Consider the following 16,196-nt stretch of genomic DNA (forward strand, 5'->3'; position numbering starts at 1 on the left):
TTGATTTTGGGTTGGCGTTTGAAATTGGGAGCTCTGTAAAGGTCAGGCTCCAAGCCTGGCTCAGATAAAAGCCTCGTGCTTGAGGCTCAAACCTGATTTTATCTGGCAGCACGAGTGAGGTAACATTTATCATGATGGTAGCAGGAGAGGGAGAACAAGGTGTCATTTTTTTCCGTTGGCGCTTTGTTCAGGTCAGAATGGGTTTGGTGAGCACCTGCTGGGTGGGGAGGAGGGGTTGGGGGTGGTTTTCCCTGGGGGTTTTCAGGGCACTGTGAGGGGCCTGTTCCCTCCAGCCAGGTCCCATCTTCTTTGCTCCAACTTCCTCCCTGCCCACTTCCCAGTGGCAGGGACAGCCTGCTGGGATTGGACTGGGCTCCGTGATCTGGGAGGTTGTTTCCAGCCTGAGTGATTCTGTGATGGCACAGAGGGAAGGCTGGGTGGGAGATGCCACAACTGGAATGCTGCAGCAGCATGGGATCCCCACCATCCTCCTCCATCCCTCTCATTTCCATGTGGGACAAGGGAAAGCTCCCTGCACATGGATGTTGATGGGTGCATAGGAAGGCTGGGATGAGGCATTCCAAACAGCATTCTCAGGGAGCTGGGGATGGATGCTGCAGGGCCTGAGGCAGTGTTGAGGGGCATGTTTCTACTCCCCCTCCCTCAATCTGTGCCCACAGTGCCGAAAATTAAGGATGTTTGGGATGGGCTTCGGTGCAAATTCCTCCGAGATGGCTCACGACAAGAGGAACGAGGATAACGTCGAAACGGATTCCTTCCGTGAGGCTGGAGCCGTGATTCACGGTGGGAAAATGCACTTGGTGCCTGTCCTGGCTCTCCAAAATCCCGAGGGCAGGAGGAGAAGAGCCAGCTCAAGGCTGGGTGCTGGAAAGGCCAGGCTGTTCCCCATCCCCTTTCTGCTCGTGTGAGCCGCCCACGCAGAAACGAAAACGACCAGGAGGAGAAAATAGACTCGACATCTGCTGGCTGGCCCCGTGTCCCGGCAGCCCAGGTGCCTCCAGAGTGTCCCCCTCGCTCTGCCCCACCACCACAGGATGTTCTGCAGGCCCCAGCCAAGGGGAAAAGCCTGGATCCAAGGGAAGTGTGAAGGAAGCGGGGCCCTGTGGAGCCCCACCAGCACTGCGCTGTGGGTACCACTGCTGGAGGGCTGGAAAAAGGAACAAGACTGATTTTCAGTGCTGCTTCTCCCTCACTTTTTCTGGTGTGGAAAGGTGATAGCCAGACCTTTTGAGCCCTTTCAAGCCCTTTCCTTCTGCTGCTGGTCCTGCCTTCAAATTTTTCCCTGATAATTTCTTCCTAACAAATTTCCCTAATTATTTTTGCCACTCAAACACCCGCAGCCACTTTTCCTTCCCCTCACATTGGAGTGGAGTGAAGGGGGTGGGAACAGAGCCAGAGCAACCAGGGATGCTCCAGCAGTGTGTGGGACCATCCTTGGCTGTGGTGAGGGACACTGGGGTGGGATGGGGGACCTGCGACCACCCCAGAATCTGCTCCAGCACTCAGCCCCTGTGATGGATGAGCTGGGTCCTTCCTCTCCATAAGGCTTCTTCCACCCCATGGTCCTTCTTCCTCTCCATGGCCTTCCTTCCTTTCCATGGCCCTTCCTGTCCACAGCTGTGTTTCTCCACAGGCTGGAGATGCTGCTGCTGCTGCTGAGGGATGCACCAGTGCCGGGTGTGTGTTTGTGCACACGAGTGTGCAAGGGATGCAGCAGGAGGGGCTGTGGGGTGCAGGAGGTGCCCTGCAGTGTGTGTAAAATGTGTGTGAAGAGCAAGCATGTGGGTGAGAGGTGTGTGGGCACACGGGGGTGCAGCAAGGCGTGCCTGGGGTGTGTAAGGGTGTGCAGGCAAGGGGAGCACCCACAGCACACGGGGTGTGCGCAGGGGTGAACCCCGCGGGGTGAGCATTGTGTGTGAGGTGTGAGTGCGTGGTGCAGGTGGGAAGGGTGAAGGCATCAGAACACAGCGCTCTGGGCTGTGTTTGTGGGGGATGTGTGTGTGTGTGTATGTGTGTGTGTGTTTGTGGGGGCTGTGTGTGTGTGTGTGTGTGTGTGTTTGTGGGGGCTGTATGTGTATGTGTGTGTGTGCCCTGCCCGGGGCCGGCCCGGTGTCCGCGGCCGCCGCGGCGCGGGGCCCGCCCGCCAGCCCCGGCCCCTTCGCCACCCGCTCGCCGCTCTTCATCTTCGTGCGGAGGTCGCCGCTGCTGCCGCGCTCCTCCAGCGGGTACTTCTCGTTCGAAGCCGAGCGCAGCCCCGCGCCCCTGGGCTGCGACAAGGCCACGCAGACCCCCAGCCCGCCCTGCCAGGCGCTCAGCCACTGCCTCAGCGCCATGGGTAAGCTCTGGGGCGCGGCTCCCCATCCTCCTCCTCCTCCTCGCCTCCCTTCCCCGCCGGGCTCGGCTGCCCTCGCTCCCCCTCCTCACCTGGCGTGGCTTTCCTCAGAACCGAGTTCCTGTGGGGGCGTGCGAAGGTGTGAGGGTGAAGTGCCGGGGGAGATGTGTGGAGGGTGAATGCACAGCTCAAGGGTAGGTTGGAAGTGCAGGAGCGCTTTTCCGACCCCTTCACCTGGCTTGGCTTTCCTCGCCTTCCCCTCCTCACCTGGCTTGGCTGTCCTCAGAACCGCGGAAAACACGGATTCTCTCTCGTGGGGCGTGTGAAGGGCCGGGGTTTGTGCCCAGGTGCGGCTGCAGAGGAGGGCTGTGTGAAGCTGTGAGCGCACGGTGCCGGGGGGTTGTTGAGGGGTGCCTGGGGGATCCTGCTCTTTGCCTCGAGGGGCTTCCCTTGGAATGATGGAAAACACAGGTAGCCACGCGAGGCACCTGCAGCAGCACCCCCCGCATCCCACCCTGCGGATTTTGGGAGCAGCCGTGCCGCGGGCTGGAGGCTCTCCCGGCGCTCTGGGATTTGTGGAAGCTGGCCGGGCCCGCGGGCAAACACAGCGCCGGGGAACTCCCGCGCGTCCAGCGCCGGGGTTTTTATTACTATGATGTTTATTCTTTTCCGGGCTCGGTCAGTTGCTGCCAGGGGAGGAGGGGACAGAGTTGTTGAGTCCAGTTTCCTACTCAGGGCTCGCTCGTCCCAGGCTGTTTTGCCAAGCAAGTGGCTCCTGGCTCGTGCGTCGCTGCCGGCTCTCTCATCGATCAGTGGCAGAGGTGCTGGGGTCATGCATCCCAAAATCCCGCTGGGAAGCGGCCCGGAGGCGGGCGGGGGCGTGTTTACGAGTGGCTTTGCCAGGTGAAGCCTCTCCAGCAGGGAAAAGCTGCCCGCGGGAGCTGCGTGAACGTCCAGCATTCGCCTCTCCTGATGAATTCCCTCTAATTGGAGGAAACCTTTGAACTCCCACCTTTTAGCTTCCACCAGGGCACGGTGGGTGCGAGGCATGGGGATGACAAACGCCAGCTCCAAGCTTTTTGGGATCTAAACACCATCTTTTTTGGTTGGTGGTGTTTTTGCTCCCTTCTGGCTCTGGCTGCGGAGGCCTGGCTGTAACGTGCCCTTAGGAAAGATTTTGTGACATTATTGCAGTAATTACAGCTTAATTCGTGTTTCACAATCTCACCCTGGCACGGCCAGGCAGGGATGCTCCCGGAATTCCTTGCCGGGAGAGCCAAGGCTTCGGTTTCTTTTATCTGGGAAGAAATTGATGTTTTCCCTGATTTTTTTTTCCCCCCCCCCAAATTCCTGTGCTCTCATCAGCTGTTTTATTGGAGCCTTTGCTCTGTGAGTGTTGCTAGGGGCATCATCCTAAACAACTATAAGCAAATGGAAAATCCTCAGTACTGTTTAACTGGGACTCCTGGATACTCCTGAATGGATTAAGCTGGGAACATGGAGCTACAGAGCTGTTTTATCCCCATCCAGGCCTGCAGCTCCCAGGCTGTGACTTCCCATGCAGCTCTCCTTGGGAAATATCCATGGCTTTGCCCTGCACACCTCCTCCTCAATCCCTGTGCCTTGGCAGTGTCCAGCTGGATGCGTGCCGTGAAGTTTTCCACATGGAAGTGGGTCAGTCCCTGGGGAAGGAAGCAAAGGAGATATTTTTGTTGTGCTTTTACCCACTGATTTTTTCTGTTGTGAGCAGAGGCTGCAAGGTGGAGAGTTTCTCTCGGAAGCATAAGCAATAATAATAATTATTATTATTTTTATTAAAATAAACAGGCGTTTCCTGCAAGCAGAAGCGACGGATGCTCCCGGCCTCTCCCATGGGCAGTGGGGAACTGCTCCAAGGCTGCTCCAGCATGGCAAGCTCATGCTCTGCCTCAAAAGTCCCTCTCTAAATCTTGCAAAGCCTTCCCCAAAGGTTTTGATGAGAGCAAGTAAAGGTGGAGGCAGCCCTTGGGAATGCCCTGGGTTGTGTAAGGAGGAGCTGTTGGTGTGGAGGTTTTGGGAAGTGATGCTTTGGGCTGTGCTGCCTTTCTGACAGTTCAGGGGACACATCCAGCTGCCTCCAGAGCTGTTTCTTTTGGGAAATGAGACAAAATGAGCAGCGAGGGGATGCTCTGGGATGGAAGGGAACAAGGGTTGCAGTGCCAGCCTGGCATATCCAGGAGAATGCTTTTGGGGATGGGAAGGAGAGGAGCAAGGGTGAGTTGATTTGGTTGTGCCAGAGGAAGAGGCTTGATCCTGCTTTTGAGGGAGGAGGTTGGCAGGGATGGGGAATTCCCAGCTGGGAGTGTAAGTCACCCGAGACAAACTCACTCTTTCTGGAGGCACTGGGTGACTTCGTGCATGGTATTTCGTTGTGTCTCTCCTTTTCCTTCCATTGGATTTTCGGTCTGAAGGCACGTGTTTGTTTGCGTGTGGATTTTGGGAATGTGGCTGGAGCAGGTGCTCTGGATGTGGGTTTTCCCAGTGCTGGTTTGGTCCCGATGTGTATTCCCATGAGGAGAGCAGCAGTATAAACCTGTTGCTCTCAAAGGAGATTCTCCACACGCAAATATTTGGATTTAAGGGGAAAACCTTGAGCTGGGAATCTGCTGCTGATCTCCTGATGCTCTTGTTTTGGAATCGCTGCTGTTTTCTCCCGGCTCTCCAAGATTTCCTTCGCGGGGGGGGGTTGGATACCTAACCCAGGAGCCGACGTTGCAATTTGGGCTTGGCCTCTTTGCCTTTCCGAGAGGGAATTGCACCAATTCCGTGCGGGAGCATCCCACGGGCCGGAGCCAGGCGTGGCCTCCCGGCGGTGCCGGTACCCCCGCGCTGTCGCCGTGCCCGGGGCAGCCGTGTCACCCTCGGTGACATAGCGCTGGCTCGCGCTATGACTGTGTCCCCCCGCCCCCGAAAGCGCCCGTGACAGCTTTGGGGACCAGTTATGACTGGCCCCTTTCGCCGCCGCCGCTCGGCAGCGCCGCAGAAAGTCCTTTCTGAAAACCTCAGCGCGATTTCGCTCTCAGCCACCGAGCCCAGCCCGAGTCTCCGGGGCGGAGGAGCGCGGTGCCGGGGCGGGAGGAAGGCTGGCGCAGCGGGGAAAGGATGGAGCGGGAGCGGCGCGGCTCCCTCGCGTGGTTTTCCTCACGTCCCCGGCGCTCCTCGCCTCTTCCTGCCGCGGCTGGCCGCGTGTTTTTGTTTGCCTGGCCGGGCGGTGGGATTTGGGAAGGTGGCTCCGCCCCGGCCGATCCCGTTTGGCTCCGGGAGGATCGCGAGCGCCGCGCGTGGTTCATTCAGCGGCGGGAGGAGACGCGGGCGGCGGGCGCTGCTACTACAGCGTGAAAACAAAACACATCCTCCGGCCAAGCAGCGCTGCCTTGGCTCGGAAAGGCATTTTCCAATCAGGTTGGAGCCAGGCTTTTATTTAATTTCTTTTTTTTTTTTTTTTCCTAACTGCCCTACTAATCCTTTGAATGTTTGGAAGATTGGAAGCTATTCCTGTTCCCTTGTGATTCCCCCGAAGCTGTCGTGCCAAAACACTGCTTTGTTTTGTGCAGTACTTTTTGGTTTTTTGGTTGTATGGGGTTGTTTTATTTATGCTTTTTTAGGTTTTTGTTTTGTTTGTTTTGGGTTTTATTTTTTTTTTTTAATATTCCTTAAGGCTGCAGTTCCTGCTTGGATCCTAAACTTTAAGGAAGGGAGATGAGGTGGTGCTGGTACCATACATGATCCTGTTTCTTTTTTTTTTTACCCTGGCTATTTGGAGGATTTATCACTTGTTTAATAACTTTTTAAGATGTAGACCTAAATAATTAAGTATTCTGCAGTAGAATAAACACATTAACTCTTTCTTTTCTCTTTCAAGCCAGCACTTGGATTTGCTGGAAGTGTGGTTTCTCCACACAAATCCAACTGTGGCTTTCTCCTCCCTATGACAAACCCATTGGTTTTCCTTGTTGGGTACTTGGGGATGATTTGGGGAAGAAATGTGAAAATTGGATGAAAATATCCAGGCAGAGGGTTTTTAAGGTTAGGGAAGGAGTTGCTGCTGAAGGAGAAAAAGGGGGAAGAGGAGGTTTGGCGAGGGAAGGAAATTGGAGCGTGGCATCTTGGCTCTTATCCCTGTTTAAGAGGGACCAAAGCTTGGAGATGCTCCCAAGGAGAGCCTACAATAAATAAATAAAAACCTAATAGTAGTAATAATAATACAGAAATAACCAGGAATAAAAGCCTGTTCATTGTGCACAGTGAGTCCCCACATGCGCCCCTGGGATTCAAGAGAGTTAAAATACAATAGTAATAAAAAATAGGAATAAGATGGCAAGAGTTGATGGGTTACTAGAGAGTTTTATGTAGTAAATTCTATACAATTTGTTCTTCTTCCTGGGTTTCCAACTCTCCTGTTCCATCCCACGCAGCTTCCCGGTGGCAATCCCACTCTCCAGCTGAAGAGGTGCAGCCGGAAATCTGGATCGCGCAAGAGCTGCGGCGCATCGGGGACGAGTTCAATGCCTCCTATTGTCCACGCAGGGTAACTTTCCCCTCTTCACCTTCCATTTCTCTCAAAGGGAAAGGCTGAATCATTTCTGGAAACTCTCTCTGCGGTGAGCATTTCGCTCACTCAGATGAGAAAAGGCTGCGCGGGCGGGGGGTGGCCTGGACCAGGCAAATCAGCGGCGGCGGCCTCAAATCAATGAAAAATAACCTTTAAATCAATTTAAAATGACCTTGAAATCGGGGCTGGAAGCCTTAGGGCACCAGGTTTGCACAAGGGTTTTGGGGCAGAGGTGTTGGTTGGGCCTGGACCTGATGGTGATGAGGAAACTTTTAAAAAGGAAGAAGCAGGGAAAGTTTGGGGGTTTTGGGGGATGCGCTGCCCAGCACCATCGCTTTTAGGGAAGCTTTCAGTGGGATTCCCAGCGCAGCTCCCAAATCCCAGCTGCTGCAAAGAAGAGACTTGGTGCTGGAACTTACTTCTCTTGCAAAGACTGTTTTGAAAGAGTTTTTATAAGCCCATGAACTTGCTCACCTTGGGGTGTTGCAACCCGAGTCGATGCAGTAATGCCAGAGAGAAGCCCAATCCCAAGCCCAAGGCAGCCCAGCCCAGGGGGTGAAGCAAGATGAGCTCGCCAGGATGAGCTGCCGAGTGTTCCCGACGGCTGCATGTCCCTGCTTGTGGATTCTGCTCCATCCACTCGGGCTTGGCTGTGGGAAGAGGGGCCAGGAGCAGTGTTGGTGATGGAATGCTGGCTGCTGGATCCTTATCCATCAGCTTCGGCTCCCAAATAGCTCCTGCAGTGCTTCCTCGCTGCTCCCAGGGTTGGCTTTCCCACAAAACAGAGATCAGGCTGCTATGATCCTGCTTTTTCTACATCATCTCCATCTGCTCCACTCTTCCCAAATGTCCTGGCATTCATGACCTGCAACAAAATGGTGATAGGCTGATACCCCAATCCAGAATCCAAAATCCAAAATGTGTATCTTCAGACCTCCCCCACCCAGGCTGATCCCTTGTGATGCAAAGTGGCTGCTTTTTGGGATGAAGGGACATCTTTTCAATGAAAGGGAGGGATCAGGCTGTCCAGAAAGCTGGAGGCACCTGGTAGCAGCAGGCAGATCCAGAGGAGCTGGAAGAAATGCAGAGTGCCTTGGAATATCCTGAGGAAGGGACCCACAAGGATAATCCAAACTCCTTGACCTGCACAGCTCCAGCAATCCCACCCCATGCCTGAGAGCATTGTCCATGTATTCCTTGAGCTCTGGCAGCCTTGGGGCTGTGACCATTCCCTGGGGAGCCTGTTCAGTGTTGGACTACTCATCTCCCATCTCCTCCCTGCCTCCCAGAGCAGTGCCTTAAATTTTGAGTAGTTTGTGAGGAGCAGGAACATCCTTCCAGCATTATCCTGGCTCCTTTGGTGCTGGAAATCTCTGGGCACATCATGCTGCTCCCTACACCCTGTGGTGGATAAGGGAGTGAATTTGATGGGAATGGGGGTGTTTCCCAGGCAGCAGCAGGGTGAGGTGCAGGGAGCATCCCCCAGGTTTGCACGAGGCTGTTCCCGGTGCTGTGGCTGCAATTCCAACCCAGGGCTGGCCCGGGGCGAGGAGTGGAACGCAGAGAACACGTCCTGCCTGCTCAGGTGACACGAGCAGGGGACGTCATGCGTGACCCTAAAAACACTTTGTACCTGGTGCAGTCAGCATGTGACAAATTCTCACTCCCTGCACCCAAAACTGGGAGGTTTCAGAGCATTTAAGCCATGGTTTAATTATCATCCCTGAGGCACTTTGCGGAAAGGTCCCTTTTCCTGCTGGAAGCGTTCTGGCTGCTCCCGAGCTGTCTGGGCTCCGGAGGGCAGGGTGGAAGGGCTCGCGCCTGCCGGCCCTGCCTGGCTCTGAGGTTTGCCCTTTCAGCCCGAGGTTAGAAATGGGGAACTGCAGCAGTGCCAGAGCCGCACTCGCCGGGCAGGTCGGGGCTGTCGGACGGGTCCCGGCGCGGTCCCGGCGCGTTCCCTGTCACGTTCCCCAGGGGTGTGGCCTCCCACTTGTGGGACCGTTTCTCGGACCAGACACCGGGAAATTGGGCAATTTGTCATCCAGCCACTCCTTGTCCCAACAAGGCTCACGGGTCCCGGGCTTTTCCTGGAAGAGGGGGCATCCCTGGACTGCTGTCATGAGCCCCAAGCTCTGCTGGCTGCAAAATGTTAAACACTTCACTTTGTGCCTCTGGAATATTTTCCAGGTGTTTATATGGCATGGGGGGCTTCATGCTGGGAATGAAAGTCACCGCTTCGTTTGGTTTTTCTCTTTTTTTTTTTTTTTTTTTTTTCTCTCCCTTCCTCTCTTCCAGGGTTTCTTGGATCACCAGGTGGGAAACCCCCAGGTCGTGATCTTGCGCCTGCTGCGTTACATCATCCGCCTCATCTGGAGGCTCCAGTGAGCGCCCGGCGCATCCCCAGCCACCAGGACTGAACTCCTCTCTGGGAAAGGCCGGGAAGGATGGACTCATGGATGGATGTGGGGCTCCCACCCTGCCTCTCCCCCAGGACACGTGGCAGGATGAGGGTGGACATCCCATTCCGACCGCGGCGTTTTATGGCAGAGTGGTGTTTACTCGGTGTTTCTCTCCACTCTTTTTATTCTTTTTTTTTGCCTTTTTTTTCCTCAAAAGAGTCTCAGCGAAAATGTGGAATCATGTTTTGTCATCGTTCCTGGAATTCTGTGGCATGAGCCCCATGGCAGGAATGAGGGAAACCTGAGCCAGCTGGTGGGCAGAGACCTCAGAGTTTGCCTTGCAGAGGCTCGGATTCCTCCCCTCTCCTTTTGCCTCCAGGGTGTTTGCCCCCAGAAAGGCTGGAAAAAGGGCAGAGGGATTTAATCAGCACTTCTTTTACCTGTAAATACCTAATGCTACCCCAAATCCAACTTCATTTACATAATGCAAATCAGCCTATTTCCTGCTGACTGATTTTTTTTTTTTTTTTTTTGGGTTTTGATATCTCTATTTTTTTGATCCACTCTGAATTTCAAGACTTTGCTGTTGAACTCCAGGGTCCAAACCATCACAACCAACCAACCAACCAAACCCCAAGCCACCAGGTTGCCTTTTTTAAAAGAAATTCTTTCTATAAAACGTGTGAAAACGCTTCTGTAGTGTCTGCTATCAGATGTGGGGGACTGAGTAATCCAGCAATAAACGTTCCGGAGGCAGGGAGCAGCTCCCGGAACACCACAGCCAGAGGCGACGGCAGCAGGACCTGTTGTGAGTCATGGCTGTCAAAAGAGGTTTCCAAGATTGTGTTTTCCTGGGATCCTCTCCGTGTTTGGACGGGGATGAGCACCCAGATGCAGATGGAAGGATGCCAGCCCAGCATGGATCTATCCAGGACATTCCAAGGGGATCTGACTGCTCTGTGTCCTCCCAGAGAGAGAAGTTCCCAGGTGCTCCGTGTCCCAGGGCCTTTCCCCTTCCCTCTGGAGCCATGGATCCGTGGGTGTTCCCGTTGTCTCCCAGCAGATGTTTTTGGGGGATTGGCTGCTCCAGCCATCCCATATCTATGCACAGACATCCCCCTTCCCTCAGGCTGGTGCAGGTGCTCCCCAAAAGCTACGGGGTTGTTTCCAGTCTCACCAGCACCATAGGAAAAGAAAAGAAGGAAAACCCCATTCCAAGCCCCCCTTGGAGCGGTTATTCCCCCAGGGAGAAGCTGCTGAGTGCCATGGATGATAATTAGTGTCAATTAATGATGGACAGACCCCAGTGGGACCTCTCTGCATGGCTGTGCCTGGCGGGTCGGAGCGGGGCCTCCCCACCTGCTCCTGGGGGATCACAGGGGCAGTTTTAACCTCAATTGCCAATTTTATTCCCTTTTTCTCCTTGGAAGTGCAAGGTGAGCAGCGGTTGCAGGAGCAGGGAGTGTTTTGGGAAGGGCATTTTGGAGCCCTTTGCACTGGTGGAGAGCGAGCGGTTCAAATAACGAGGGAGCTTGGCCAGGGCAGATCCTGCTCCTCATCCATTGGGATTTACCTCTGGCTTTGGCTCACCGTGGCTGTGCTGCCCCAGCCAGCCCTACTGTAGGCTGCCACCAGGGATTTCCCATGGAATTCCACTGGTAAAATGAAAATTAAACCGATAAAACTTGGCAGCAGAGGTGGGGAGACCCAGTGAGATTTTTTTTTTTCTCTCTCCCGGTTGAGTTCCATCATTGCTGGTGGATGAAATGGTGCTTTGGGATCTCCCAACCTTTGGCATCCCAGAATGTGTCCCTTGGAGTACACCAAAGAATCACCAAAGAGCACTTTACCCTGTCCTCCCATGGAGACAAAAAACAGATTCATTTTAAGGAAAAAAAAACCCCAAACATTCAAGATATTGGCAAAATCTCCCAGGGCTTTCTCCACAGGAGGAGTTCCCAGCCAAAAATCATAGGAAAAGGAACCCTCAAAAAATAGGATTCCTGTGGTGTTGTGAGGTTTAGTGAGAAAAAGCCCCCAAAGAAGCCTCAAAACAGAAGAATGATATAAAGTAGGGATTTATGCTCCTTTCAGCCACGTTGGCTGCCTGCTCTGGGTCGTGTTTAAGTGTAGCCTGTGCTCTGTGTTGCACCAAAAGGATGAAGAGTTTTCCTTGGAAACCAGATTGATCCTGTTCTTGCTTCTCCTCTTTTGCACCAAACTGTAAATACTCAGATATTTATTAGAGTAGAGTACCATATTATTTTCATCATCTGAGCCAAATATCTGTGTGCAATGTACTCCCTCTCCTTTCTCTCCTGTAAGTTTTGTACAGCTTAGAAATACTTTAAAAAAAAAACTTAAAAAAAATTTTTAAAAATCCTGGTTTTTTCCTATACTTTTTTTAGAGTGGAATTGGTAAATACTGTCCTTTTTTTGTTTTTTTTTTTCTTTTTTTTTCCCCTGTGTAATTAATGCACTCTACTGTTTAATGCTGTAACTTGTAGAAATGTTGTATATTTATTTCCTGCTTATTTAAGTTCCTGTGAAGATTCGGTTTCCTCCCTGCCAGAAGTGTTGGATCCCCTTCCAAAGCCATCGTGGTGTGGATAACAAGATTTTAATCTTATTTTTCTCCAAGTGCCTAAGTCCCCGCTTCCCAGGAGTGATTTAGGCACATCAAAGACTTCAGCATTAGTGAAATTCAGTGGGAATTTGGAATTTGGTTCCTCCACCCCCAGGGATTGCTCCAGCCAGGTTTTCCTGGAGCAGCCATCCCATGGGATCACGTGAATCACTAAATCATGTCGCAGGACCCAGCTAATGTAGCATTTTTGACTGCAATTTCCCTGCCTTCCTTGTGTTTTGCACTGATGAATTTTGGACAGGGTAATTGCCACTTTACTTGTGCAATACTGCTGTAAATAATTGCAAGAGCCTTGTTTTTTGGGGGTTGTTTTTTGGTTTTGTTTTTAAGAATCTTTTATGTTCTTAATATGAGTTTTATATGAATAAAAACTTTCAACTATTTGTCCCGAGTGCTGGTTCTTTGTGGGGATTAAGGTTCTCCTGAGAAGAGGATATTTGTTGCTTTGTCACCAGTTTTTTCCCATTTTTCACCCATTATCCCTCCAGACCTGGTGTTCCCCTCTCCATTTTGGTGTTCCCCTCTCCATTTCGTCATCCTGGAGCTCTGAGATGCTTCAGGCCACCCAAAATGCAGCTCTTGAACAAATTTGCTTTGTCAGGTGCTGCCTCGAGTGTTCCCAACCCCAAAAGCTGCTCCAGCTGGGAGTTGTCTGGGGATTCTTTGGAATTTTTTTGCCTTTCCTCACATTTCTGTGGTCGTGGGCTCAAGCCCAGCTGATGGGCACCTTCCATGCACTTCTTGTCCCCTGCTGGTTTTCGCTGGCATTGAAGAAGTTTTGGGGGTTATGCTTTGTGTCTTGTTTTATTTTTTTTTATTTAATGCATTTGTTAACATTATTTTTTGTTGTGGAACATCACTATTTTTTGCCTTTTATTATTTCACGTGGCAGTTTTTATTTTGCAGTTTAAAATCTGCTCCTAAAAATTTCCATCCCACCTTCCTTCTGCCTGGACCCTCCATCCCATTTGTCCCTCTGGACCTTCCTATCCTTCCACTTATTCCTCAGCAGACACCACGAGAAGGAATTTAAAAACAACCCCACTAAGTCCTACTTGATAAACAACCTAAAAAAATTCTGGATTTTTTTTTTTTTGTTTTGTTCTTGAGTGTGTTTCAAATTACAGAAGTTCCTGAAAGGGAAGTTTATTGGTTTCAGGTGCTATTTTGGGGGCTTCTTTAGCTCACAAAAAAAAGGTTTAATTGCCCAGCCGGGCCTGTGGCAGCTGCTGGCTCTGCTCTCCCGGTGCCTCTGCGGTCCTGTTGGAATTTGGGAGCTCATGGATGTGTCCAGGTGAGTTGTCACACCTGGGACATGACCCTGCTGTGGCCCAGGCTGGGAGGAAGGAGCTCGTGCCCTGCCTGAGCCCAGTGCCCTCGGTGACACAACGGGAGGGGAAGCGCCGCCCCTCTCCAGGATCTGCCCTCAGCACGTGCCAGGGCCAGCTTGGCCACGGCCAACTCCAAGGGACTCGTGGCCACCTTGGAGGTGTTCCCAGCCCAGCTTGGCCACGGCCAACTCCAAGGGACTCGTGGCCACCTTGGAGGTGTTCCCAGCCCAGCTTGGTCATGGCCAGGCTCAGGCTGGCCACAGCCCATGCTGGACATGGCCAAATCCAAGGTGGTCATGGTTTAGGTTGGCCAAGTCCAAGGTGTTCCTGGCCAAGACAAGGTGGTCGTGGCCTGGTGGTCACGGCCAAGCCCAAAGCGGTCACGGGTCCACCAAAGCCAGCCCACGTCGGCCATGGCCCAGGCCCACCAAAGTCACCAGCCAGGCCCCTGCCACGCTCTTAAATTCTAGGAGCTCATAAAAACCCCCAGGCAATTGTTTTAAGGCTGGCAAATGGCCTTTATTCCTTGATAAGGAGCAAACTCCCAGATTTTATTAATGGGAAAAGCCACAGCTCCCTGTGTCCGTCAGAGCTGGACACTCATGGCTGCCATGTGCTCATGCTGTTGGGGACACACAAAACTGGGACATTCCTGCACTCCCACACCCCTGCTGGCTTCAGGAATGCCAAGCAACCCAAGCTGAGGATGAGATTCCAGTCATCCAGAGCCACGGGAGTGACACCAGGCTCTCCCCACACACAGAAATAAATAGATTTTTTTTTTTCCAATGACTCGCCACTGACCTTTCAAACACCTGTGCAGCCTAAACCAGCTAAAAATACCCCCCAAACTTTGCATTTGATTTTCATATTGCAACAAAGCTCACTCTTTCCAGCGGCTTTTCTGCCTTTCTGGCAGCTCCTTGGATGCTCGACCTCTCCTGGGGTCACCCCCGGCGCAGACAGAGATGGGAAGTGTTGGATATCCAAAAGCAGTCAAGGGATGTTAAAGGTGCTCTAGCAGGGTTTCTATGGGGTGTAAGACAAGCTCAGGGATGGCTGGACCCAAGGGGACCTTCCTGCCGCCCTTTCTGAGCATCCCAAACCTCTTTTCTGTGGAATTTTGAAAAACTAAATCCTGCAACCCAAGGAAAGGCAGACAATGAGGTTACCCCTGACGGAGACTCTGCTGTTCCAACAAAAGCTGGTCCTGTGGAGCCCAGGGGGCCTCACACAGCCCTTGTGGGGATACAGGGCCTGTTCTTCCCTGGATTTGATGGATTTCTCCTGGCTGGCTTTGTGACAGGCTCCTCCATCCCTTCTCCCAGGAGGACACACAGGTAGCCGGTGCTTCCCGGCCTCGCGGGCCGTTCATTAACCCACGCCTCCTCTCGCTGCAATTATGGGCAGAGTGGGCCGAGCCAACCGTGTTTTGACAACCCCACAGCTCTCCTGGCTGGGAATTAATGAAAATCAGGTTGGAAGATGGCATGGTGGCCATTCCCTAAGGATGGAAGGGATGGTGAGCGCTGCAGCTCTGCCTGTCCACATCCTCACACCACGTGTGACCCCACGCTGAAAAAGTCAGGATTTTCAGAAATCCTGGTGATTTTCACACAAATAATCCCCCTGGGATTTGAGGGAAGAGCCACGGGATGCCCTCAGCCCACATACCAATGCCTATCCCTCCTGGAGCCACCAGAGTCCCCAGGTCAGCCAGGGGCAGAGGGGACAGTCACACGCGCCTGCTATTACCATTCAAATGACTTATTGGCAGAAATGGGTTTAAAAATAGGGGTTTTATGATAAACAAGGTAACCTCATACAGGAAGTGAGCTGCAAATACTAAAACATGCTGTACAAAGGTGGTAGAGAACAGAGCTGCCCCACAGAACCGAAAAAACAACAACAAAACCCAAGCCCTGCAAGGGGGGAGTCCAACATTTCCTTGGGTTTTTTTTTTATTGCGTTTCTTGAAGGAGGGAAAAGGGGTGAACTGAGGGGAGGAAAGGGCTGGGGGCTGAGATAATTTCTCCTCTCCACATGGCCCTGAAATGAAGGTGATGGCAAGGCAGCTCCGCGATGTGAACCCCGAGTCTGAGCGTGCCGGGACTTCAAAAAGTGTCGGGTGCTGCTGCTGCAAAGGTTAAGAAGTTTTCCTCCCGAAACCCCGAGTGTGGGCTGTGAAAGAACATGGTAATGAAGAAAAATTTCCCCAGGGCTGCTCTTTGATTATCACCAAAGCCATCGAGTTTCAGTTTGAGTGATTTGTATTTATTTATAAAAACAAAGACGAAATAAGTAGAACGAAAACAAAAACCTCATCCTAATTTCTGAGCTGGAGCATGATTTATTCGAGCAGAGATGTTCAGGTAGAGCAGGCTGGGCTGAGAAAATGAGCTGAGTTACCCACGTGCTGCAGGGCACATTTTTTAAGGTAAAAAATATACCATAAAACACCCCCAAAACATATCCAACCACCCTCACCGGTGCCAAAATGCTGATTTGTGAGTCCCTGGGCTGGGCAGCAGCTCCAGCCACGGGGTTCAACCCTGGTTTGGTGCTGAAGCATCTTAACTCGAGTGGGAGAACAAAAGACATTTCTCTTTTCATGTGTTTTCACTTCCATCGTGAGAGAGCTGGTTAAAAAAACACACAAAAAAAGCCCTTCAGTGGTCTCTCAGCCTCCACCGTGTTGTTTTTCTACCTATTTTCTGTTGTTGACTTTTGTTATCAGTCTCATCTGCAATTTGTGGCCGATTCTGACATGTTTCAGGCAGACAACGTGTTCCCAAAACTGCTTGCAACCTTTCACGAGGGTACAGTGGCGAGGACAGGCACAGCAGAACCACAGCACAACGAGAAAAAGGGCAGA

The 16,196-nt window shown here is 52.3% G+C and overlaps 1 protein-coding gene across 1 annotated transcript; it reads left to right on the top strand.

The window, feature by feature from the left end:
- The first annotated feature begins 731 nt into the window (after positions 1-731).
- On the top strand, positions 732-12,373 carry BCL2L11 (BCL2 like 11). Its single transcript, XM_041473929.1, has 4 exons — positions 732-804; positions 2,108-2,356; positions 6,808-6,920; positions 9,240-12,373. The coding sequence occupies exons 1-4, from the start codon at positions 732-734 to the stop codon at positions 9,327-9,329; spliced, it is 525 nt and encodes a 174-aa protein (XP_041329863.1). The 3' UTR covers positions 9,330-12,373.
- Positions 12,374-16,196: the final 3,823 nt, after the last annotated feature.

This window comes from Pyrgilauda ruficollis, unplaced genomic scaffold (genome assembly GCF_017590135.1).
Source record: "Pyrgilauda ruficollis isolate IOZ18807 unplaced genomic scaffold, ASM1759013v1 scaffold31, whole genome shotgun sequence".
NCBI classification, from domain to species: Eukaryota; Metazoa; Chordata; class Aves; order Passeriformes; family Passeridae; genus Pyrgilauda; species Pyrgilauda ruficollis.